This window comes from Galeopterus variegatus, unplaced genomic scaffold (assembly GCF_000696425.1).
Source record: "Galeopterus variegatus unplaced genomic scaffold, G_variegatus-3.0.2 Scaffold1411, whole genome shotgun sequence".
Lineage (NCBI taxonomy): Eukaryota > Metazoa > Chordata > Mammalia > Dermoptera > Cynocephalidae > Galeopterus > Galeopterus variegatus.
Window position 1 is genome coordinate 171,381 of NW_007727522.1, and position 24,620 is coordinate 196,000.

General features: G+C 34.0%; 1 protein-coding gene across 1 annotated transcript in view; it reads right to left on the minus strand.

Moving 5' to 3' along the window:
• Nucleotides 1–24,620, minus strand: part of NAV3 (neuron navigator 3) — a 241,905-nt gene that overhangs the window by 14,633 nt on the left and 202,652 nt on the right. The window contains exons 19-28 of the mRNA XM_008576825.1: nt 22,460–22,485; nt 21,150–21,318; nt 19,334–19,506; nt 17,430–17,583; nt 16,070–16,244; nt 11,861–11,958; nt 9,215–9,310; nt 8,767–8,935; nt 7,268–7,503; nt 36–190 (exon numbers count right to left, since the gene is read on the minus strand). Coding sequence (XP_008575047.1) covers nt 36–190; nt 7,268–7,503; nt 8,767–8,935; nt 9,215–9,310; nt 11,861–11,958; nt 16,070–16,244; nt 17,430–17,583; nt 19,334–19,506; nt 21,150–21,318; nt 22,460–22,485 — 1,451 coding nt within the window. The remainder of the gene's footprint in view (nt 1–35; nt 191–7,267; nt 7,504–8,766; nt 8,936–9,214; nt 9,311–11,860; nt 11,959–16,069; nt 16,245–17,429; nt 17,584–19,333; nt 19,507–21,149; nt 21,319–22,459; nt 22,486–24,620) is intronic.

A 24,620-nucleotide genomic window follows, 5' to 3' on the forward strand; every position in this document is an offset into this window, starting at 1 on the left:
CATACTTGATTATTCAAAGTGTTTGTTAAGCATACCATTTGTTGTATTTACAATTGAGGAAGCCATTGAAGATATCACTCAAAGAGCCCACATGATGAAGATTATCAAGAATTATTACAACTGGGAGCTCTACACCGTTATTATCAGCACTGCACTGTTCAGCCAGGTTAGCTAGATACTGTTGCAATTCCTTTTAAAAAAATAAAGAAAATGAACACATCAATGATAAATTTATACCAAGGGCAGGCAATTACTATTTTAGAAAAAGCATGTTTTTCTTCCATCCAGTTTCTTTCACTAAAAGTCATAAAGTGTTCTATGTCATAAAATCTTATTCTACAAAGCAAAAAACAAAGAATTCTGAAAGGATACATTTTTTAAACAAAAGAGGGAAGAGGGAAATCAAGAAGAGGCAAGCCAGTACCGAACACCTATAGCAAAAAAACCTGTAAACACAAAGGCATATTTCTCAGTGATTTTTCTCCCCAGAAGAAAAGCCAAAATTCGTTCTGGATATGAACACTCATGATAAACCATAAATATTGAGATTTCATCTTATTTTTGGTATTCCAATAGTAAAAGTGGATTTTTAGCAAACTTTATAATTCTAAGTATAAAATAAATCCAAAATGGCACCTTTCAGTTGCCACTAATACTTTTTACGTTTTAATTCCAATTCATTTAGATGGGCTTCATCTGAAAGTGCAGTTTATTAATTATTTACTTATAATCTGCATGCAGCTGCTGTGATTTTTAAACAAAGACAAAGTTTGTTTTATTTCACTGGGTCATTTAACATTAGCACTTAGCATTTCTTGAGCTTCTCGGTTCTTTTACAGGTATTATTCCTGTCTAATAGCTTTTAATCTAAATATGATAACAAGTTCGCTGATTGACTGCTCTCACAGATGGGTAGGCCAGGAACATAATTAGGTTTCTTAGAATTATCCTAATCAGTAAGAACATTTCCATAATATTTGCATATTCACAATGACATTTTCAATTTGTAAATCTTGCTCAGGATTAAAAAACAATTCCATGATCCCAATTTCTGGGGGCCAGGTAGAAATGTAAACCACTCACTTAACCTCTCTATGTCTGTAATACCAGTTTTAGAAGTAAAAGTAGAAATAAAAGTAGAAGGTGATAAAACAATAACTAAATGTTTTGAGGCATTTAGTAATATTAATTTAAGTTCAAATATAAAATTTATTAAAGAACTACAAAATTATTTGTTTTATATTAAGCCAGTCACATAGTATATAGGTTACCTAAATCAGAGAATACAGAAAAATATGTTTAAAACTGGTAAAAAGTCTGGAAAATTCCATTTCTCTTAAAAGAGAAATGAAATTTATATCACTAATCTAGTTGTATTGTCATTCATTCACTTATAAAATATTCACTCTCTATTATGTCCATAGTCTTAGACAAAGCCCTGGGGTGTACAAAAATAACAAAGCTTTATTTCTGCTATTGTGGAGTTCAAATAAGTTTAACATTTATTGTGAACTGCACCAAGTATTTTTCTGGACATGGGTGTCAAAAAGGTAATTAGACTCTCTTCCCCTCTAGGCTCTAATAGAGAGTTGTACCATTAGGGCCTGAAATTTAAACATGATAAATCCTTTCAATAGCATATAATATTGTAAGTTTATTATGGGCTATGAGAGGTCAAGGGAAGAGATTTCACCTAGGAGGTGGATGTTAAGGACAGTTTTCTGGAGGAGGTAATGCTGAAGCTCGGGGAGGGTGGAAAGCACACACATAAAGAATGAACTTACAAAATGCAGTCTGAAACATTCCATTATAGAGGTTAAAGGAGGGATGTGGCCTATAGGAGGGAGAGGGATTAATTCCAACTGTATATCCTAATGGGCTTCAAAGAGAAATAACATTTGAGATGAATCTTTAACAATGAGTAGAATTCCAATGGAGAAGTATGGCATTATTCATTCTTTCAACAGGCCTTTATCAAGCACCTGCTATGTGCCAAGTGCTTTGTCACCAAGGATTCAGAGATAAAACATAATTTCTGTATTCTAGGAACTTAGAGTTGATAAGCAGAGAAGGAGGTCAACAAGTGAATCACAGTACAGTGTGGTAAGTGAAATGGACAAAACCCTATACTGAGACTTAAGAGAGGCACCTAACCCAGCCATAAGGTTCAGAGAACAACAGGGTACAGTGGGCAAAAAGGAGGGAATAAAAAGCGAAAGTTGGAAAGTGTGAATATACAATGTGTTTCAGGAAATAATAAGTGTTCTGTTGTTGTAGGAGAGCATGTACATGGTAGCAGTGGTGGCAATGAAAAAGGAAACAAAAAAGACTTTGAATTCATGCAGAGAAGCTGGGGCTTAACTATATAAACAATTTACTATATAAACCATCAATATGTTTGTTTGCTTATCTGTTTTCAGTAGGGGAGAGAAATTTATTTATCCGAGGAAACAGAAATGTGAAAGATATAATCATTAATTAGAAATGGAAAAAGCATTCAAGAAGCTTATTACCATCTTAGAATAGAAGGTTAGGCATGTACAGATATAAGTATAATTCACAATCGAAAATAATACTTTACTTCAAAGAAGTACAGATCAAAGGTTTTGTTTACACCATGTAAGGATAACCTTTAGCTTCTGGTTACAGAATTTCTGGAAAAGACATTCTGGTGGCCGTAGTATTTGGTATTAACTTTTAAGACTCAGTAATTTTTTTTTTTTTTTTTGACCGGTAAGGGGATCGCAACCCTTGGCACGGTGTGGTCCGCACTAGCTTCTAGTTACAGAATTTCTGGAAAAGACATTCTGGTGGCCGTAGTATTTGGTATTAACTTTTAAGACTCAGTAATTTTTTTTTTTTTTTGACTGGTAAGGGGATCGCAACCCTTGGCACGGTGTGGTCCGCACCACGCACAGCCAGAGATACAGCTGGTGAACCCAAGGCCTCGGCGAGTGAGCCTCGGGGCCGGCCCTAAGGCTCAGTAATATTTTGATGATTAAAAATAGGGGAATAGCTTTCCAAATAGAGGGAGAATAATAAAGGCAGAAACATGAAAATGTGATATCCACATAGAAAAAAAAAACCCTATTAGTAAATGTTCCTTGAAAGTAAGTGATGGTAGATAAATTAGAAAGAAAAGTTTGCAATCTTAAATGATTGGCAAAATCACTGGAAACATGGAATGTTCTAGGGGTCTAAGTAGAATAGAATTGTGATTTAACAGTGTAGTATTGGAAAAGGAAGAAGAGAGACGAGTCAAGAGAACACCAAAATTGTTGAAGCCGAGAGATACTATGGGACCGAACATGGAACAGTGTGATATTTTTGATACAGTGCAAAAAGCAATAGGAAACATTGAAAGATTTTAATGTGATCAAAATATAATTATGAAAAGATACTCTATTTTCTATGAGGTTAATGGATAAATCCAGGAAAAGAGAAAAGGAAAATTTAAGGGAGATTGTGAATCGAGTGGTTAGAAAACAATTGTAGGAGTCCAACTGACAGGGTGATCATTTGGGTGGGAGGGTAGTTATAGTGGAGATGAATGGAAAAGGTTTGATAGTTGACTTATGATATATTTCTTCAGTGCTGAGATTCTCATTTCTAAACACATATATTTAGTGGGTGAATAGACACATATTTGTAAGCTAATAGAGAGCTTACATATTTGGGAGAGTGGGCATGGCTTGTAGTGTTCAGGAATCAGCTGCACAAGTTGAAGCTGTAGGAGTCATCTGAAGGGGAACAGAAGTGAGAGAGAACAGAACATTGGGAAATATTTTTAATTACTGCTAGGTGAAGGAAGAGAAGTCAGTGGAAGAGACTGAGAAGGAACTTACCAAGGGGTAGGAAGGAAACAAGGAGATAATGATAATCATGAAAGTTGGAAGAATTTCAAGAAAGGAGAGATCAACTGTAGCAACACATCATACATGAGAGAGAGAGAGAGAGAGAGAGAGAGAGAACGCACATGCACGATGCACGTGCTCACAAAGGCATTGCATTTGGTGATTAGGAGGTCATTGGGTGATTTTTGGACAAGCAGGGCCATTAGATTCTAATGTGATTCTCCTTCATTTTGAGATGGTGGTAGATCCCTTGGGAATCTAATAAAAGCTATAGACCAGTGAGATGTAGAAGTAGGCATACGCAGAAAAATTTTTCATAGAACCTAGTTTTTTACAGACCCATTTAGACTCCTTCATGATCCCCACTAACTTAATGGAGATAAAGTCTTTAGATTGAGGTATTGATGCATTAGCGTTAAAGTTTTATGTTCAGATCTAGTCAGGTATAAGAAAACAGGCATATATCTACCAGATGGACACTGACAATCAGATGAATCTCATACTTTGAAAACATAGACAGAACACTGCAGTCATATAAAAACTTTGATTTTGACACCTGACACACTGAAAACAAATCTACCAAGTCCAGTTTTCTGATCTTTTCCCACCTAACATTCTAAGTGGCTTTAGCTTGCCACATATACTAAGTCCTTCTTTAGCCTTCTGGGCCCACTATATTGAATGTCACAAAGTGTAATTGTTTATGTGTACTGCTCTCAATCAAAATATTCCAGCTGGCATCTTGAGGGAGGGCTTGAAGTGTGGGAAGAGGAACAGAATGTAAAATGCAGAGGTACCAAAAACATGCAATGATTTTTTTTTCATTTGATGGATTATTGTTTGATTTTGTTTTGGGAATCAGTAAGTGCTTTTTGGATTTGCTTTTTCAGTGCTATCTGTGGCATAGCATAAAACATGTCAGCAATTACACAGCTCTATTTCTTCAGGAAAAGGATTTCTTCTTTCATGCCTAATTGATGTTTTACTTTTGTAAATCTATACTGTTATTAGCTATCCCTAACACAATTTCAATTTGTCATCCCTCTTCTTTTATATCATCCTCATTCACTTCCACTCTCACCTTCCAAAATAACAGTGGAATTCTGTCAATTTGGCAAGAATTGGCCAAATTCTCCAGCAATAACTCTGCATCCAGTGTTACTGACAGCTCATTCATATCTTACAACCACAAACAAATAATAAACATTTTTTAGTTGAATTTTGTGCTTTCTTGGTGATGAATGCACATGATTTTTCCATGGGTTTTTTCCTAATACTACTTTCTAGCATCATTAGTTCTTTTCAAACACTCTTGGCAATGTTTTCTTTTCCCATTATTTTGCAGTAACAAAAACTTAACTGACCTAATAGTGCAAAAGCAGAAAATAAGAGTGCTGAAAATATTTAACCAAAAAAATTTTAAAAAGACATTCACATAACATTATTGATAAAGAACATCTCCGACCTCTAAACCTTCTTTTCCTAAAGTCATACATACATATATCTGTATGTGTGTGTGTGTGTGTGTGTGTGTTTTAGGGGAGGTATATTTTATAATTAATGGAAATTACCTAGTTTATTTTAGTATGTCAAATTACATCCTAACAAAGCTCAAAGTCAATCTATTTAATTCAAAACTTGATTTTAATTGATCCCCAGCTTTATCAAAATGCTTTGTGATCTCCTTTAATAAATCTATCTTACTCTTATTTTCTAACCACTTTTTTTTTCCCCATGAAAGAGGTAACTTGTGAAGAGTGCTCTCATATAACATTGAGGAAAAAACAAAGAGAAGACTGAGGGTGATTGAGAGACCTCAATCTTTTCATCTCTTTTGGCTGAAAAGAAAAAAAAATGTGTTAAAAGGCTTTCATGTAAACATATGAGGAGACAGAATTCACAGGAGGCATTAAACATATATGCTGAAGCAGACAAACAATCGGCTCTCCCTACTTCTGCTTAGAGATCAAGTATTCCACCTCAGGTTCCATGTCTCTCTTTAGTTGAAATGATGTTGCATGGTTCAACAATAATTTGAATAGTGCTAAGTTCTCAGAGTTCATGTGTGGAACTTATTTAACTCTTAGAGATCCCGTTGTGCTTTATGAACATCTTTGTTCTCCTTAAAAAACACATTAAGACAATTTTAAACAAAGGTGTATTTGTGTAAGATGGTAGCCAAGGGCTATTATAATTAATCACTACAGGGAACCCTTATATTCTGCTTGTTACTTTTGCTTCTCTCTCTCTCTCTCTCTCACACACACACACACACACACACACACACATTTTGTCCTTTCTACCACCCTACTATTTTCCCCATTTTACAGATGAGAAAATGAAGGCACAAGAAAATTCAGTAATTAACCCTCAATCCCACAGCTGGTCAGTGTTAAGGACTTAATGAGCTACCCCATTAAAAACTTATGTTCACTAAGTATATGTCTGGTTTATTTCAAGATCCAATGGTTTTGGGTTACTTTGGGGATTCAGGTTTATTTTTGGAATTTGCATATCTGAGGTTTCTGCGAGTCTGGGTCGGTTTAGATCATCTAACCAGGTTATCTTTAAAAAAAAATAGTATGACCTGACCCAGTATCATTCTCTCAAGGTACTGCTTATAAGGTTTGCCATTTCCCAACAGAACCTCAGGATGCATTGATTCAGACTTTAATAAATAATTATGGGTAAAACTACTTTAGTATTAGGAATATGTTAGCCATCATCTATTTCTTTTCTTTTAGGATGCTTTATGTTACTCAGAATATATGAAAGAATATATGGCTAGGCTTTATAGCCACTCATGCCTATTTAATAGCTGAGAGTGTTCAGGCCAATTACTATGGCACATGAGACCTTAGTTGGCAGGGAAGTTGGACATTGTTCAGTTTCCTAAGGTTCCTAAACAGAAATCCTATAGAAATCTGGTGTAAGCAAATTGCTACTCCCAGAATTTCTGCCTGGAACATTCTAATTATCTCTAAATCCCCATTGCTGCAACCCCCCAATTAATTCCTACTTATCTATTAAGATCCAGACCAAGTATTGCCTCTTTATAAAGCTCTGATTCTTCAATGAAGCATAGTTCTTCCCTCCTGCCTCTGTAGCACTGTGCATAGACCTCTTTCTACTCTAATACTTCCTAAATAATTGTCTAAGAGAAATCAGACAATAGGGGCTCTGTCATTTCATTTATGCCTTGTGGAGTACCTGATAACTGGATGTTATTGAAAATAGCAGTCTTGTTCAAACTCATGAAACAGAGTTTGGTCATTCATCAGATTATAGTTTCAGTGAAAGAGATGACTATTATTTCTATGTACAATACGCAAGTCTCACAAAACCTTAAAACTTGATTGCTTAAGACACTTATGGATAAATAACAGCTGTTCTCTTAGGATTCTGTGACTTACCTTACTTGACTTGTGGTCCACATTAAAAGTGGCAATTGCGTCCTCTGTTTTTTTCCTCCCAGCTTTGGTTATTACATATTCAGCAAGTTTATTTGCTAAGTAGGTCTTTCCAGTACCACTTGGTCCTGAGAGTATAATTCTGTGATGCTCCATCAACAAGTTAAAGTACCTTTGGGTAATTGGTTTAGGAATCAGCGTATCAAAAACAAAACTGTCCAAACTGTTTTCTTCTACCCCTGAAGGAAGAAACAAAGGGAACAGCATGTCTCATTGTTCTACAAAACTTGAAATTAAAATATGGTATCAACCAACAACAGAGCTTTGTTATTCAGGGGAATACAATCTTTGCAAAATAATTTCCTAGATATTTCTATCCCAGAAGAATGCGCTGCCATTTTAAGACAGAAAACATATCAGTAATTAGGCAGCGAATGTCCAAATAAAGGCAATCGGATTCCTTCAGGCTTCCCTCCACTGTCTTCATGTTTTCCACTTTTGTTTCCAGAGAGAAATGGAAACATTATAAATGTTATCATAAAATCTTTCTTCTTTTTAAAGATGGTTAGGTTTGTTAAGAATAAATATGAAGATTATATATATATGCATATATAAGCATGTTTGTGTTTTTTTCTTACTTTTTTCTCCTCTTTATGCCCCTTCCATCTCTCATTACACATCCCAGCTATACAACCACTTACACTTTTGAAGAATCCAAACTGTGATGTTTGTCAAGGAATTAAGGAGGGAAGCAACAGTATCATCTTTTATTAATTCAATTACCTTAATCATAAAATCAAATATTGATAAATTCCTCTATTAACACACAGCTGACATAGATGTATTCTGATTCTTGAACATATACAAACAAGGAATTATGGAGACAAATATACTTCAGATACTACATTAGCCTATAATCATTCAAAGCAAAGAAAATAATTCCTCATCCCCGATTCTTAACTTCCATTCTTTATTCCCAGTGGATATTTACTGGGCATAAATATTTTAAACTCAAATTTATAGCAATGTATATATTATTTAGGAATATACAACAAATTATTTGAATCCTTTAGTAATGAAAGATGAGAAGGAACATGTAGAAATTTGAAATTTTCTAAATCACATTCCTTTTTATAAGTCTTAGTGAATCTTCAAAATTGTATTTCAAGGGCCGGCCCGTGGCTCACTTGGGAGAGTGTGGTGCTGACAACACCAAGTAGAGGGTTAAGATCTCCTTACTGATCATCTTTTTATTAAAAAAAAAAAAAAAAGAATTGTATCTCAAGTTTTACATCCCAGAACCCAATTAATTTAATTTCCTTGGATTTTAGTGTTTTTAGTATTATTTTTTAGTGTTTTAAAAATCAACATGGCTCATTTAATACCAAAATTATCAAAGTGGTTAACGCAATTTTCCAAAATGAAAATTTGAAAGGAAAATGCAAAAAAAGGAGAGGTGATGTTAGTAAAAAAATTAGAATGTGCTTTTCTTTTAATTTTACCTTTCAGGTTCACAGTGATAACGTTATTATCTCCAACAAGGTATCCACAAGGCAGCAGTTCAGGCACTTCTAGGTTATGGGATCTAATTAAGTCTCCTATACAGTAGCTAGCAATGCAGTCAGAGCTCAGACCAAGGCTAGTAGATGTGTCAATTCGGAACACATATTCCTGAAGTGGCACACACAAAAAAGTAAAGTCAAAAGAGAAGTTCAACTCATCTATAACAAACACAAAACTTATGGGGATATAAAGGTAGTTGTCGAGAATTTTAGAGATGGGTATACAAGAACTGTTAATATCAAACAACACAAGAAAAAAAAAGATTTTATTTTTCTCTTTGAAATGGAGGAGAGAAAAAGCAGATGTGCCTATGCTATTAAAATTAAGAAAAGCATCTAAAAAGAAACACATTTGAAAATTAATATCAGGATATCGCACACAACTTACCTTAAAGAGACGCCTAATTACACCATCTAAGACATCCCACTTGGTTTTTCCACTAACACCAATAGATCCTATCAAATACGCATGAGACTTCTGATCCTAAATAAGAACAAAATAAAATAAGATGAAAATTCAACTGTAAATCTTGTTTTATTACTACATTTTCTATTAAAATTTATTAACGAGTTGGTGACTAAAACTGAAGTATTTATTAAGCCTATGTGTTGCACACTAACAGACACACATGGTGGGTTATATAAAGTAAAACATATCCCAACAAGCTAACCAACCAACCAAATAATCAAAGTAACACAATAACAACAACAAGAAAGAAAGAGATGAAGTGGTATGTCATGGAAAACTGACTCATGACCTATTCAGTAGAAGGGAATTGCATTTTAATGGAGTGGACACATTACTGAAGAGGAGCAGCTTAATAGTAGGGAAATGGTTAGAGAGACTGAAAAAGACTGTCATGAATTTTAAAACTTTTTCTTACTATTTTTTGATATTATCTTTGATAAGTCCAGAACTCAGTTTTTTCATTTATTAATTTTAATCTAAAATCCAATCTAGCTTTAAGAAATAATTTATCCATGGGTAGTATGGCATTTTCATATTTACAAAACAGGTCCCATTTCAAATTTATCTAAAAACTCACTATTTAAAGAACTTGCTAGAAAAACCTGCAGGACTCATTTTATCAAGCAAAGAATTCTTTTATAATATAAGTAATGTTTCCAAATCTATCTTTTCTGTAGGATGAGATTTTGAGGAATTTCCACATATGTACAAAAAGGTAAGCAATTCAGGATTTGTAGTCTAACTGGAGCCTCTTTTATGACGACTGGAAATGGTCACATGAAATAATGATCATAATACCAGTATATATAATTAGATAGTCGATATATTACAATCCGGTTCTAGTCACCCAAGTATGTTGCCCTTAAGAGGTGGTTGAATAAACAGCCAAGTGTTAGAGGATGGATTCTACAACACACAACGCTTACCACCTAATTAAGAAATGTGACCTTAGGTAAATAACTTAACTGGCTCATAGCCTCAATTGCTTCATCTGTCATATTTAACCTTATAAGGGTAATTGATTATCACCATTATTGAGATATAACCTTCTGAGTTAGAAGCCAATACCCTTTTCAGAAAAAGCTGAGAAATTCACAGCTAAATAATTGCGATTTTTTTCTTCACTACTGTTATGGACTGAATGTTTGTGTTCCCCCCCAAATTTCATGTTGAAGCCCTAACCCCTGATGTGATGATATTTGGAGATGGGGCTTTTGCGAGGCAATTAGGGTTAGATTAGATAGGAGAGTCGAAGCTTCATGATGGGATTAGTGGCCTAAGAGCGGCCTCTTTCTCTCTCCCTACACACAGACACTGAGGTATGGCCCCGTGAGGACAGAGCAAAAAGTCCACCATCAGCTTCCCAAAGAAAGAGCCCTCACCAGTAAACAAATTGGCCAGCACCCTGATCTTGGACTTGCTAGCCTCCAAATTGTGAGAAAACAAATTTCTGTGTTTAAGCCAACTGGTTTATGGATTTTGTTATGGTAGCCCAAGCAGAATTAGACAACTACTTTCTTGGCAGTTCTTTTTAGGAAAAAAACATTCAAAGACATTGTCTTTTAGAATTACTCTAAAAAGAAAAATTTGTTTTCTAGTGGGTTTATAATCCAGACAAAATGGACACTTATACAATGCTTTATAAACAGTTGACTTTAAATTCGAAGTAGTTTAGGTTTCACTGAGAGTATTACAGTCTCTCACATAAGGACTCACTTGGGAAAAGTAGGCACAAATCTGCAGCTCGAGCAGAAAGTTTATGACATTGAAATCCTTGGAACATTTGCTAAATGTAAAAAGTCACAAGTGCTCTCTCACTTTCCAAACTTAAGTACTTCAATTATTTTAAAGTTCTAAAGGATTTTTTTGTTTGGTATAAAAAAATTAGACACTTACACATGTATATTCTTGGCCACTCAGCTAAAAATTCAACTTAAAAATCTTTTTAAAGGAAAAGCTAGAATCAGAATGGCAATATTCTGAATGACAATATTCAGAATGGTAATTTGAAGGCAATATTTGATTCCGAAAAATTGAAATACTTGCCTAATCAGCTAGGACCTTGCTTAAAAATAATACAGACAAGTAGCATCAATGGAATTTGTCATACTGAGTTCAGTAAAATATGCCTTTCCAATGTCTAGAATATTCATTTAGCTTATAGTCTTCTCTTTCTACAAAGATCATATTTAGCAGCTGTAGTGACATGTTATTACACATTATCAATATTACCTGTAACCAACAAGTGATATCAAGAGAAAAAGACAAGAAAGATCTTTATGTCAAAGAAAGCAACTATTTTTTTTTAAGTTTTAGAAATGAGGAAGGCTGATGATCAATAGCATTTTCAATGAATGAAGGTGTGTACAGGTAAGACGTTTCTACCTGTAGGATGTCATTTCTTTATTGTCACCAATTTTCATGCTCGTGTAACATATTAAGCTAATGGCAAGACAAACACCTCTGAAAGGACATTTACCAGAACAAATATTCAAATATAAAATACATTTGACTCATGGGAATTTTTATCCTTTAGTAATAAAGAAGCTAAAATTAAAGAAATACCTTTGCTCGGCCGTAGCCCTTGCTTATGGAGACTATAATTTTCACGCTGCGGCCATCTTTATGTCCAGTTGCATCACCAGCATCATCAAGCAAAATATCTACCAAATGTTAAAAGAAACACACACAATAGAGTAAGATTAGCTCGGATTTGTTTACTGTCACTGTTTTTCCCTTATAGTTGTATATCTTTCTACAGGATCTGCTTCCTATTCCAGCCTAACAGGTTTGAAAAACCTCAGCTTTCAAGAAGATAAATTGCTGTGGTCGGGCTAAAGTTTCAATCTCAGAATTTATTTCTGCTTCCGAAGATATTCACCCAAGTGTTGGACCACTGCCTTTAGGTGAGGAAATAGGTTTTTCTGTTTTTGTTTTTTTTCTATTACATACAGGTCTGAGTAATACCTGAGTAATATTCAGTCACCATTATAACTGTGACAAACTGAAAAGCAATCTGATTTTTCTATCTAACCTAAAATATCCAACTTCAATAGCCATATAATTTATGAATGTAAAGATGCTGAGATTGACTGTCAACTGAAATTATTTTCAAGTGTTTGGCACATAGCCAGCTATATTACTGCTTGCCTTATATCTATAAATATTAGTACTATTATTGAATTTCAACTATGGCATTATACTTCTCTACTCACGAATATTAATTATAGCTCTCCTATGCCTTTTACCCTAATAGTTTCAAAACCAAAATATTATTTCTAAGAATCAGCAAAGAATTAAATAAGTATGATAAAGCTAGCTAATCTTTAAAATACCAAACTTTAAATGTGATTAATGATTAATTTTCAAAATATATTATATCAGGTTAGTGTCTAATTTGGAGAATTATTAAAGCAAACTATCCCAAATATATGTTTTCCTTCAACGATGATGCTATTATAGAGCCACACTTAATATGAAGACAGTGTTCACTCATTTATTGGTAAATATTTACAGCACTTGTGTCAGGTAAGGGCCACATCATGCGTGGCCTAGTAGTCCATGGCAAGGGGTTGAACCTGATTGATCATCCACATATCTGCTCAAGTTTGTCTTGGAACATGTTATTCATTTTATGTTAAACTTACTCTTAAAAACTATGCTTAAAATATAAAATTTCTCCTGACAGCAGTGCTGTAAATATCCACCAATAAATGAGTGAATGACTATTCTTGGCTTTTCTTTATGTGGCTACTTAAAGCAAAATNACCAATAAATGAGTGAATGACTATTCTTGGCTTTTCTTTATGTGGCTACTTAAAGCAAAATTAATATAGACATTAAAAGGCCAGGCTCTGGATTCATCCAAACTGGGTTCAAATATTAATTCCACCAGTTATTAGTTACAAATTTGAACAAATTATTATAGTCTTGGTTTCCTCATTTGTAAAATGGGTCTTAAAGAGCACTTTGTAGGGATTTTGAGAGTATAAGAGGTAATGCTTTAAAAGCAATTTGTCCTCAGTGTCTAGTAAGTTTTGCTGTTCTAAACATCATTCCTTTTTCTCTGTGTTTATCCTAACTCCTATTGACAGTGGGAGAATCACATGATGACTCAGCCCGGGTCTGCCCTGTTTGCAGTACTGTATGGATAGGATGATCATCTGAAGAAACAACTCCAGGGAACAACAGTAAGTTTGAGGTGAAGGTGCTCTGTGGGATTTTTAATGGAAAATAAATTTTGGTCCTTTGTCAAAATTTTGAAGAAAGAAGATTTGCCATTCTGGTTACAATCAAGTGCAATTCTGACAAAAAAAATGAAGGTTTCTCAAACTTCTGTCTTTACCGGATACATGGAACATGCACTTAATATTTTAGGAACTGGACATTTGTCAATTACCCTCTGTCCTGCCTACTTCTTTCCTTTTTAAAAAATTAATCATGAACCCTAGAAAGGAAAGTTTTTTCCATTAAAAAGCTCCAGCACAAGAAGACAGAATAACCACAAAAATTCCTTTTACTATTTAAGCCAAGTGTACAGATACGATGTAGAGGGAGAGGGAAGGGGGTGGAGAGGAATGAGTAAAGGGGCATGAAAATCAAGTACAATGTATTTTGAGAAGTAAAAAAATTAATCATGAACCCTAGAAAGGAAAGTTTTTTCCATTAAAAAGCTCCAGCACAAGAATACATAATAACCACAAAAATTCCTTTTACTATTTAAGCCAAGTGTACAGATACGATGTAGAGGGAGAGGGAAGGGGGTAGAGAGGAATGAGTAAAGGGGCATGAAAATCAAGTACAATGTATTTTGAGAAGTAAAATAAAATAAAATAAAGTTTTTTTTAAAAAGCTCCAGAATAATGGCATTTTTGATTTCCAAATTTTGAACCCATTAAACAAGAATGAAGGCAATGAAAACAATCATTTGATTTCATTTTTTTGTTAGTTTGGACACAAGTATCACTATTAAAAAATGATTAAGGAAATAAAATAAGGATTAAAAAGAACTGATGCAATGGTTCTTTTTAAAACAAATATTTTAAAACAAATCTTAAAAACAGCCTCTCCCAAAGTAGCCCCAAATTCTCAGTCATAGCCATAACTGTGTTAAGTTCAATGAATGCAGAAATTATAAATTTGATCTCTTTGATTTTATATTTGTCTTTATGAGTTCTAGTCTTTCCTTAGACATTAATTTTGGTTTCATTTTTATGTCTATTCTTTCTAAACTACCTTCAGTACTAACCTTGCCTCATTCAACAATGACTGTATTTCCATAAAATAAAACAAAGTTATGTGACAGGCAGTGAAATCCTGTCCTATAAGGTATTTAAGGTGTCCTATAAGGTATTTCCCTTGTTTTTCTGTAGGAGTCAAGCCTGGGAATACAGACATACACTGGGTGCCATTAGGTGTAGTTCCTACTCACTTCTCTATCAGGTTCAACACCAAGCCGATATACAGGATATTACTAGGACCCTCATATTCTACGCATTTAAATTTTTTGTTCTTTCTTTTTAGAATATTTTGAGGAGTGTGGATAATAACACTTTATGTACAATTTACATATTCAAGTTATTAAAATTTATTTCCATAATCTTATTTTACCTAATGTTCTATAAGTAAATTTAATTCTGAGATCTGTTTTTTCTTGATTACTGATATCAGTTTTATAGATTCTTATTCTCAGAATTTATTTACTTCCCCTAATCCCCACCAAATATTTATAAATGTTGTTTTCCTGAATTAAAGAAAGTTCCCATATGCATTTTAGATATAAGTTAAAGGAAAGTATATATGCAGGCCATTCATTTTGTGTTTTGAAGGGCAGTCATAACAGTGTAATTAAAAAATTCTGACTTTTTAAAACAGATTTAATTTATTAGAAATATGATCATTTATTGTAAATGTAATCAATATCAGCATGCTGTGTCATTTTCCTTCTTTTATATTTTAATGTGATTGAAGGCAAGCAGTGGATTGTCTCAGTTTCACAATGAATCTAAAGTTACCCAAGAACTTGTATATTATTGGTTTCCAAGCGTCATCTTGTGGCTGTGTTTTGCAATTACCACAGATCCTCATGTAAACATTTCCCAAACTTAATCCTATATTCATAAAATGATTCAATGCTGTAAGAGCAGTTATACTTTAAAATCGAATAGCTCATCAGATATTAAGATGACATTATGTCATATGATTTTATTTGCAATGGGATCAAAACTATATCCCTGTTCCATCATTAGTGTTGTTGAATACAATAACAGAATCCAATGTGTTCTTTTTGTTTGTTGGAAATTTAATAAAGCTGCAGACTGGGTGATATAGTAGCATTATGTTCTCTGTATGCAACATCAGGCAGGATCATTTAGTCAAATTTAGAAATAGGTCCTGATACACTTGTAAATAGGCTTTGTACACTTAAAACGCTATAAAATTGCATGGGGTAATTATTACCATATTCATGAGTACTAATGATCATCACTGAGATATTTATTATTATTCATGATCATGGAGAAAGTACTTCCCAAGCACAAGTGATTTTTAAAAAAATGATAGGAAAGCCATATCTCTAAGATTCACTCTTTCACAGAAAATGGTCTTTTAAAATTACAACTAAGTAGAATAAGTTTATAAGATAAAAAGAAGACTATTTCTGAGAGTTAGAGCATTAACATTTTTAAAAGGGTGTAAGGTTCCCCAAATTGCAGACTTTCCCCCACTTCTGTTAACTGATAGGCATGATTCAGGCAGGGATGTGCACTAAATCACCTGAGGTAACAGACTCTGTGATGTTCAAATTGTTTAGAGAAAGTCCTAAGGACTGCCGTGAAGAGGAAGAGGAGGTGCTGCTTGAGGATTCTGACGGAGGCCGGGCAGGCTTAGCTGTGTTCCCAGTCTCTGCCTTCAACCTGTCGTTTTCAGCCTTGAGTACTTCAATCTCATTCTGTTATGAACACAAAAAACATGAAAAAATAAAAACTGAGCTAGTTTGATTGAGAAAATAGCACCAAATCTTTTATCAGAGTCAATTTGTTAAACAAAGCACATGGTATTATGTTAAACAAATATAAATTACGAAAACAGTATTTCCTTCTGAAGAAAGTTAACTTTTTCTCTGTCTCTCACATATATGTATTCCTGTATTCACATATATAGACACACTAACCATTAGACATTTTTAATACTTATTTTTTGAATATATCATATTTTTGAGAAGTTTTCCAAAACTTGGTCTTGTTTAAGAATTATATAATTGAATAATTCAGAGTATTTCTCATTTTAAGAGTGATGTTGGAATCCCATAAGCAAATAACACCATTTGTAATACTGTGAATTCATGGAGAGTACAAAAACAGAGAAAAACAAAATAATATAAATAAGGTGATTTAAGCTTACTTCAGAATCCAAGCTAACACCTGAAAAAGTTTTAGTTCCTTCAAAATGGGGTACTAAGGTCATAAAAACAATGAAAGCCTTTTGACGAATACATACAGTGGCAGGTGCACCTGCTAAGCGACGAGCTTTTCTTATTTCAGTCATCTGTGGTACCAAGTGATTACTGGTTTACAATAATAAAAAGAAAACTTAGTCTGAGCACAGACCGGTTCTGAATTTAGCCTTCAGAAGTTTTCAAAAAATACAAAAGCTTCACTTTTGCAGATGGCATTCTAAATCACTTTTTCTTCCATATTCAGAAGGCTTGTGTTGTATTTCTGTAGTTTCCTCATTACCTTTGTTTTTCAATAGAAAATGGGTGAAGGTATTTGAAAGTCAGATTTCCAAAGAACAGGAAAAAATTCAACATAAAGATAAATCATGGAAAACTGAAGAAGCAAGAATTGTCGTATTGTGTCTGAAAACTCAGCTCTCAACCTGAATCTAAGCACTACTACAATGATCTTGAATGGTCCTTGAGTATAACCAGCCAGTTTGCACTCCCACCTGAAACCCGGGCTTGACAAAATTCTCCATTTGATATTGAAAAATAAGTTGTGGAGATTGAATAAACAAAGTACATGTCCATGGTGAGTTTAAAAGTGGACGTTTTTTCCCTCACAATAACCAAGAGAAGAGAACAAGCAGCATTTCTGTCTCTCTATTTTGTTCTAGAAGATGCTTCAGCACCAACCTGCATCCGGTTCATGGCTTCCCGGATCTGATCAAGATGATGAGCAGAGCTGAGGGCCTCCAGCCGAATATCGGTTAATTTTAATTCCTTTTCTCTGAGCTCGCTCTTCAGCTGCAGAATTATCTCCGCCTCAGCCTCTGTGCATTCACAGATCCTGAAGAAGGAAACAAACATGAAATCAGTGGTCTGGGGAAGCCAGAGGATTAGGAAAAGCAATGCCTCGTTTAAAGTCTGAACTGCAATATTATCCAGCAGGTACAGAAATTATTTGCTGCTGGCAAAACCTAGAGAAAGAAAAAGTTTTACAAACAGTAATGCATTCACAAATTCAAAACTAAAAATAGCTGTCTTATTCTTTTATTCTTTTATTCTTATTTTCTAAAGTTTAAAAACAATCTTCTATTACCGAATATAAAGTGATCCTCAGAATTCCTTTATGGATGCTGATATTTATACGGCAGAAGAATCATAGTATTACTACATTTTATTGTCATTTTTTCAAGAGACAAATCTCCATTTGCAACATGTGAAATATTCCTTCTTAAAGGCAAAGTGATTATGTCCTTAACATATTTTTGTTCTTTAGTAAAACTGTGTAAACAATAACCTTTTCTGCCACCATACTGTCTTCAAGTTACTGTGAAAATCCAATATGAATATTGTAGAAAATAAATAAGAGAGATTAGTTTTGGACATTAAAATAATGGATGAGTGTATAAAATCTTCCTGTTAGGCTCAGCTGATTTAGGAGATCACAGCTAATGAAGCTAAATCACAAGTTTCAATCCATACTAGCTGGCTAGCTGGAGGCTGTTTGAAGGTCATATACATTTTATCCTTATTACTTTGTTTTATTGTTTTGTGAACAGCTTTGTAAGAAATCTGTCAAAAATTATTTTATACTAACTAATATCTTTTTTCCATTTAAAATTTGAGGACTAGGTTGCTGATTACAAAATGATAGTGGTATGTTTTTCCTTCTTAAATAGGAGATAAAATTGTGTAGCCAAAGCATAGTGGCCCTGTTCTATATGACATTGCTATGCTAGTCATTGTCATGGACATACAAGGAAACCTGACTTAAATAGTATATAAAACAAAGAGAATCATCTCATTAGAACATGTGTCTACATTCTAAATGTTGTGTTCTTTCTTATACTATCCAAAGTGAAAATGCTACCTAGAAAATGCTACTACTATAGAAAATGCTGTATTAGATTATCTAATAGAATCAAAGAAAAACAGACTGTAGGTTGGTTTTAAAAAACCAAATTTTAGTTGAAAAACAGAAAGAAAGAGGAGGTATTTATTTTTAAATGCATGCAAGTGATTTTAGAAAAAGCAAAAGCGAACGCTGCTTAGGTTAGAACCTGGATCTTTGCAGTTTCCATGCATCACACGCCATTTTACCGGGATCTATGCTTGTAGATCACAAGGCCATTTTGCCGTTTCTTTGGTGGCCAGACAAGGGGTGACCTGCATGTACGCACAGTTAGACAGATACATGGACAAATGCAAGTGAAAAGAAGTGAGAATAATGATTTAGAAAAGTGAAGAATGAGATCAAGAAACACTCGAATTTTAATATATGAAAAATGAAAGTTAAACAAATGCTGTCCACCATTCTCAGAAAGATCTGAAAATGACCATGGTGCTAACATTGGGAAAGTACAGCTTAATTACATTTAGAACATACACATGGGCTTGGCCTGAAGTTGTTCTTTTTAATATATGAAAAATGAAAGTTAAACAAATGCTGTCCACCATTCTCAGAAAGATCTGAAAATGACCATGGTGCTACCATCGGGAAAGTACAGCTTAATTACATTTAGAACATACACATGGGCTTGGCCTGAAGTTGTTCTTTAAAACTATTTCAGCATTGTGTAAAGGGAATGACTTACGCTGAGGCAGATTGTGAGGGCTTCATGGATGCTGAGCCACAGTCCCCAGCATTATGGGGCAACTTAGGTGATGCTGGAAGGGATGAATCAGTGAGCTCTTCAATGTCCGAATGTGAGGAAGGAGGCTTGGTGGACTTTTTCTTCCCAAAGGCTTGTTTGAAAGAGCTTCTCAGCTGAAAGAAGGACAGACATTACCCTGCTTGTCTATTTGTACTTGGAGAGGTTTTGCTTTGGGGCGTTAGTTTGCAGGTGCCATCCTAGCCACTGCCTGGGGTCAGTATGTATAAGCAGAGTATTAACAGTTGCAGCACAGTATCCCTAAAACAAAATGATACTGTGTTTTGTGTTTTCATTTTATTCTTGTATTAATCCAGCACAGCACATACACGGAAGGCTTTTAAATAGTGCAAGGTCAAGGGCACGACTGTCAGAGCACTCATTTAAAACTAAGTACCTTGAAGGGATCTCCATTCCCAATGCTTCTCTCTTCAAGGCAATTTGTTTTAAATGGCCACTTTAGTGCTACAATCAAGTCATGTCCTGCTGACAGTACAAACTTAAAAAGCAAAATGAAATCAAATTCACCTAACACTTCGTTAATTATGATTTTCTATTCAAATTTTCAATTCCCAGACTATTCAAAACCAGAATTGGTATCCCCTACAGCTCTATTCAGAAAGTGGTTATACTTCTCTTTAAAATTTGAGATTAAAATGAAAAGACACAAAGAAAGACATACAAGGTAATCTGTTTTTAAAAGCTGTAAAAGCCTACTGCCAAACTGAATAGCATTCATGCCAAGGTAGGGTTTTTTTCATAGATGCATGCCAATTGTCCATGGTTTATATTCACCTCACTTCCTCTAGAGTTCACCTTGCAGAAACATGAAAGAATGTGGAATTACAAATCAAGGGAATGAAGGCTGATCAGTATTTTAAAATATTACCTGCATAAACATTTTTTTTTAAACAAAAAAGATATTTCTCTCATTATTTATAGAAAGTACTCTAGTAAAATCCTCTGATAGTTATGTTTTGGATTTCATTGATTTGTGTTTATTTAAAATTTACCTTTGTTTCATGGTATTAAAAAAATCCTTTACTTCATTGTTTTTAAACTTTTGGCAGTGATAGCATCTCTCCCTCAGTTTTTTAACAATTGCTTAATATTATCATAAAGTATATCTCTAGCAAACTTAAGGCACAGTTCTGTTAAAGTGCATTTCTATATTTTTACTATGTTCTCTTGGTAAAAAACAAATCAAGCAGGTATTAATACAGTCGTTTTTATGGGGTGAAACTTTATTCACACTGTAAGCCCTGTTGATTTGGGGGGGGTGGGGAGGGGAGCTCTCAATGTCTCTTTTTTCCCTTCCTCAACTCCAATCCTCCTTTTCCTCCAGTACCACCACCACAATCATCATCACCACCGTAATCTTTTTCTTCTTCATCACCACCCCCACAATAAGCCCCTGTTCTAAGCCATTTGTATACAGATGTTATCTTATTTTTCTTTACTACAACTCTATAAAGTCAGTATTAGTTATTCTATTTTTGCAGATGAGAACATTCAGTCCCCACAAAAGATAAAGTAGGGATCCAGTGGAGATTCAAACCCAAGGTTAGTCCCAACTCCAAAATGTCTACTCCTCATCCCCATGCCATCCTAATCTTGGTAATGAGTACAGCGTTGGAGGCTCCAGTCACTCCAGTGAGACTCTTTGCAAATTGCTGCAGATATCTAAAGCCCCAAAGGAAAAAGCCTACCTCACTGTGCAATAAGCAGCTTCAGAATTAGATAAGTGATTACGGCTTACCCAGTTTTTCTTTTTCTTTTTCTTGGAGTCAGCATCATTACCACTGCCAATGCTGGAATGGCTTGTGGCACTGTTGATACTAGAAACACTTTCGGAGGAATGCTGTCTTCTGATGCGGAGATCTAGCAATAGATAGAGAATATCACATTTGCTCATAAAGAGTCTCAACCTGAATAAGTAAGTCTTTTAGGCTTTCTGAGAGGATGTTTTCTAATAAAGGTCAACAAGGGTTTGTACAGATCATTTCAATGCAGTTTTGGTTTTATAAATTAAAATTCAACTGTATTTTCTTTAATTAACTGAGTTATCTAAATTAAGATTCAATGGGAATCTCTTACAAGTCTGTAACATTGATGGTTAAATGAGTTCTGAGTTTTGTCCAAAACTGAAATGCGGTGCTTGTGATTTCTACTGAATACTCGGATCAAACAGCACATCCAAAATGGCTTATTCCAAATGATTAGTTCCGTGGAGTGAATGGAAACTCATAATAGGATAAGAATTATTTATGCCTTTTTAATATTTGTGCTTTGAATAAAGTTACTAAAGGCAAATAAATTAACTTCCCATTTCATAGAATCACATCACGTTAGAGCCAAAACAAACCTGGGAAGTTATGTATGCACATCATCTCACAGATGAGGAAATTGGAGCGCAAAGAAGTTAAGTAACTAGACCAAGGTCAAAGAGCCAGTGCAGTGAAGATCCTCGAGAGAGAGTCTCAGTAGACTGAGTTTGTAAATTAAACAATTTGAGACAGTGCAAGTCTTCCAACATACCCCTAGTCCCTGACCATGACTTAGAATAGTATCAGTAACACTAATAACAAGTTATAAGAAAGCTAGCTTCCACTCCATGCTTAATATGTCCCTGAAGTGCTTAATTTTATTCTTAAAGTAAATCACTAAAATGAATTGAATTACTATGTATAATTTGCACATGGTCATATAGCTGAAAAAACAGTGAAGCCAGACTCAGACCTAGACTGATTCTAGTATCTATTGTGCTAGTTGCCATGTAAAATGGCCTTGCTATACTTCTAAAATGCATGTGGCGCTTCTCTAGTTACACAAGATATTTTAAAGAGGCTAGCACTTGATATTTAATCAGTTTTTGAAGGTATCCACTTAGTCTATACAATCAGCTTATATGATGTATTGATAGTTATTAAAATTGAAATTGAAATTGAAATTCTAGCACTTGATATTTAATCAGTTTTTGAAGGTATCCACTTATTCTATACAATCAGCTTATATGATGTATTGATAGTTATTAAAATTGAAATTGAAATTGAAATTTTATCTACTTACAGTGAACTGATATTGTTAAGGAGACACTAAGAGAACATACAAGATTATTTTTAAAACCAAATTTGCTTTTAGGCCATTTCTATTAATACATTTAATTGGCATTAATGCAGATTAGCTAAGCAAAAAATCTCAGTGGAACTTGTAAGATGTCAAGAATTACTATATAGCTTTCAAAAAGTTTCCATAGAAATAATAGTGTAAAATCAAGCCATTCCAGTTGACTGACTCTTTGAATAGTAAAAATGACCCATGGCAATAAACTGTACTGGTTACTTTCAAAACATAATCAATGCATACATGTGTGAGAATATAAGATATGTATATACATATACATACATACATATATATCCTTACACTCACATACATACATATCAATAAGTACCTTCGTTTTTCCATTAAGGTTATCATGTTGACAAATTCTATAGGATGAAAAAATAGACCTATTTTTCAGAATCCCCAGTTTGGTCCCTTAAAATTATTTTAAAAAATAATGATGCGAACATTTACGGTTTTTACATATCAAAAATCAAGTTATTTATGTGTGCCATTTTGATTCAACAATAAAGGAACCTACTATCCCTTAATCAACTAATATGGAAGCTATATGAATAAATAATAGAAGAATATGTGTAGATATTTATTTGTGTCTTAAATTTCTGCTGTGGTTGACTGTGAGCTTTTCTGAATAAGATGTATAATTTGCTAGCTTTTTCCTAAAGGTTAACTTTCACAAATGAGCAGATATACAAAGTGTTAAGAGATTTTTTAAAATTCATTTTTTAATTGAAACATAATTGATTACACATATTTATGGGGTACAGAGTTGACTATCAGTATTTGTGTACAATATGTGATGATCAAATCAGTATTATTAGCATGTTTATCATTACAAATTGCAATTATTCTTTGTGTCAGAATTTTTATTATATCCAGAATTAATAAATTGTATTTGACTTTTCTGATTAATCCTAACATTTTTTTAAAAAGGTAAATTAGGGTGTCAGCCCGGTGGCGCACTGCTACAGTGCGCCGCTTGGGAGTACGGCGGCGCTCCCACCGAGGGTTCGGATCCCACATACAGACCGGTTCCCACTCACTGGCTGAGCGAGGTGCGGGTGCAACACTGAGGGTTGCGATCCCGTTGCCGGTCCCGGTCCAGTACGGGCGCGACACTGAGGGTTGCGATCCGTTGCCGGACACGAAAAAAGACAAAAAAAATAATAATAAAATAAAAAGGTAAATTATTATAATCATAGGTGAAAAGTAGTCATTGGAGGTTTTAGATACTTTCACCCATGACTGCATTAAAAAAAAAAAAAAAAAAAATTAGCAAAGATAATTATTCTTTGGATCTCCCTTTAAATGTTGTTAACTTGAAAAGACCTTTGCTTACTATGTAACCTCTAGTGGGTTCCTTGTAAACCTCCTTCTCAATGGGACTTATTCATCTTAGCATTTTTAACTACTTTGGTATACACACAGCTACACCAGTGATCACAAACAATCATTTCTTTTCTTCTCTCCTGCTAGACTGGAATTCAATGGAGACAAAGATCATGTCTAGTTGTTTGTCAATGTATATCCAGGGCCTTGTACAGAGCATGACATGTGGTAGGCAATCAATACATAGTTGTTGAATACATTTATTCTAATTATTTATTCAACACAACTATGTTTGCCTACCATTATTCATAAAAAATATTTATTGTCAACGGCCATTTAATACATGGGTTTTCTCTTTTTCTAACAACACTTGTTACATCTTAAGGAAAAATCATTCCATGTTTACACAAAAGTAGTGACTTAAAAAGAAATAGTACATTTTTAAAAATGAAAGTAAAATTTTCCATTACCTTCAATTTTCAGCCTTAAAACAATTATGTATGTTATAATATATATGTATATATAACATTTACCTTTCATTGCAGTGGCTCGTGATCCCTGGCATACAGAGGCATTCTTTTTTATCTTTGTATTTCAAGACCTAATAGAGTACCTAGGGCATAGCTGGTACTTAAATATTTTTGTAAATTAATAAATAAATTTATTTTATTATAGGCTTTTTATTTATCAGACTTCGCTAATAAATGTGATTCATAAATTTAGAGAAAATAAAAAGGTGCATTAGTAAATTGGCATGTAATTTTGCCATAGTTTTTAC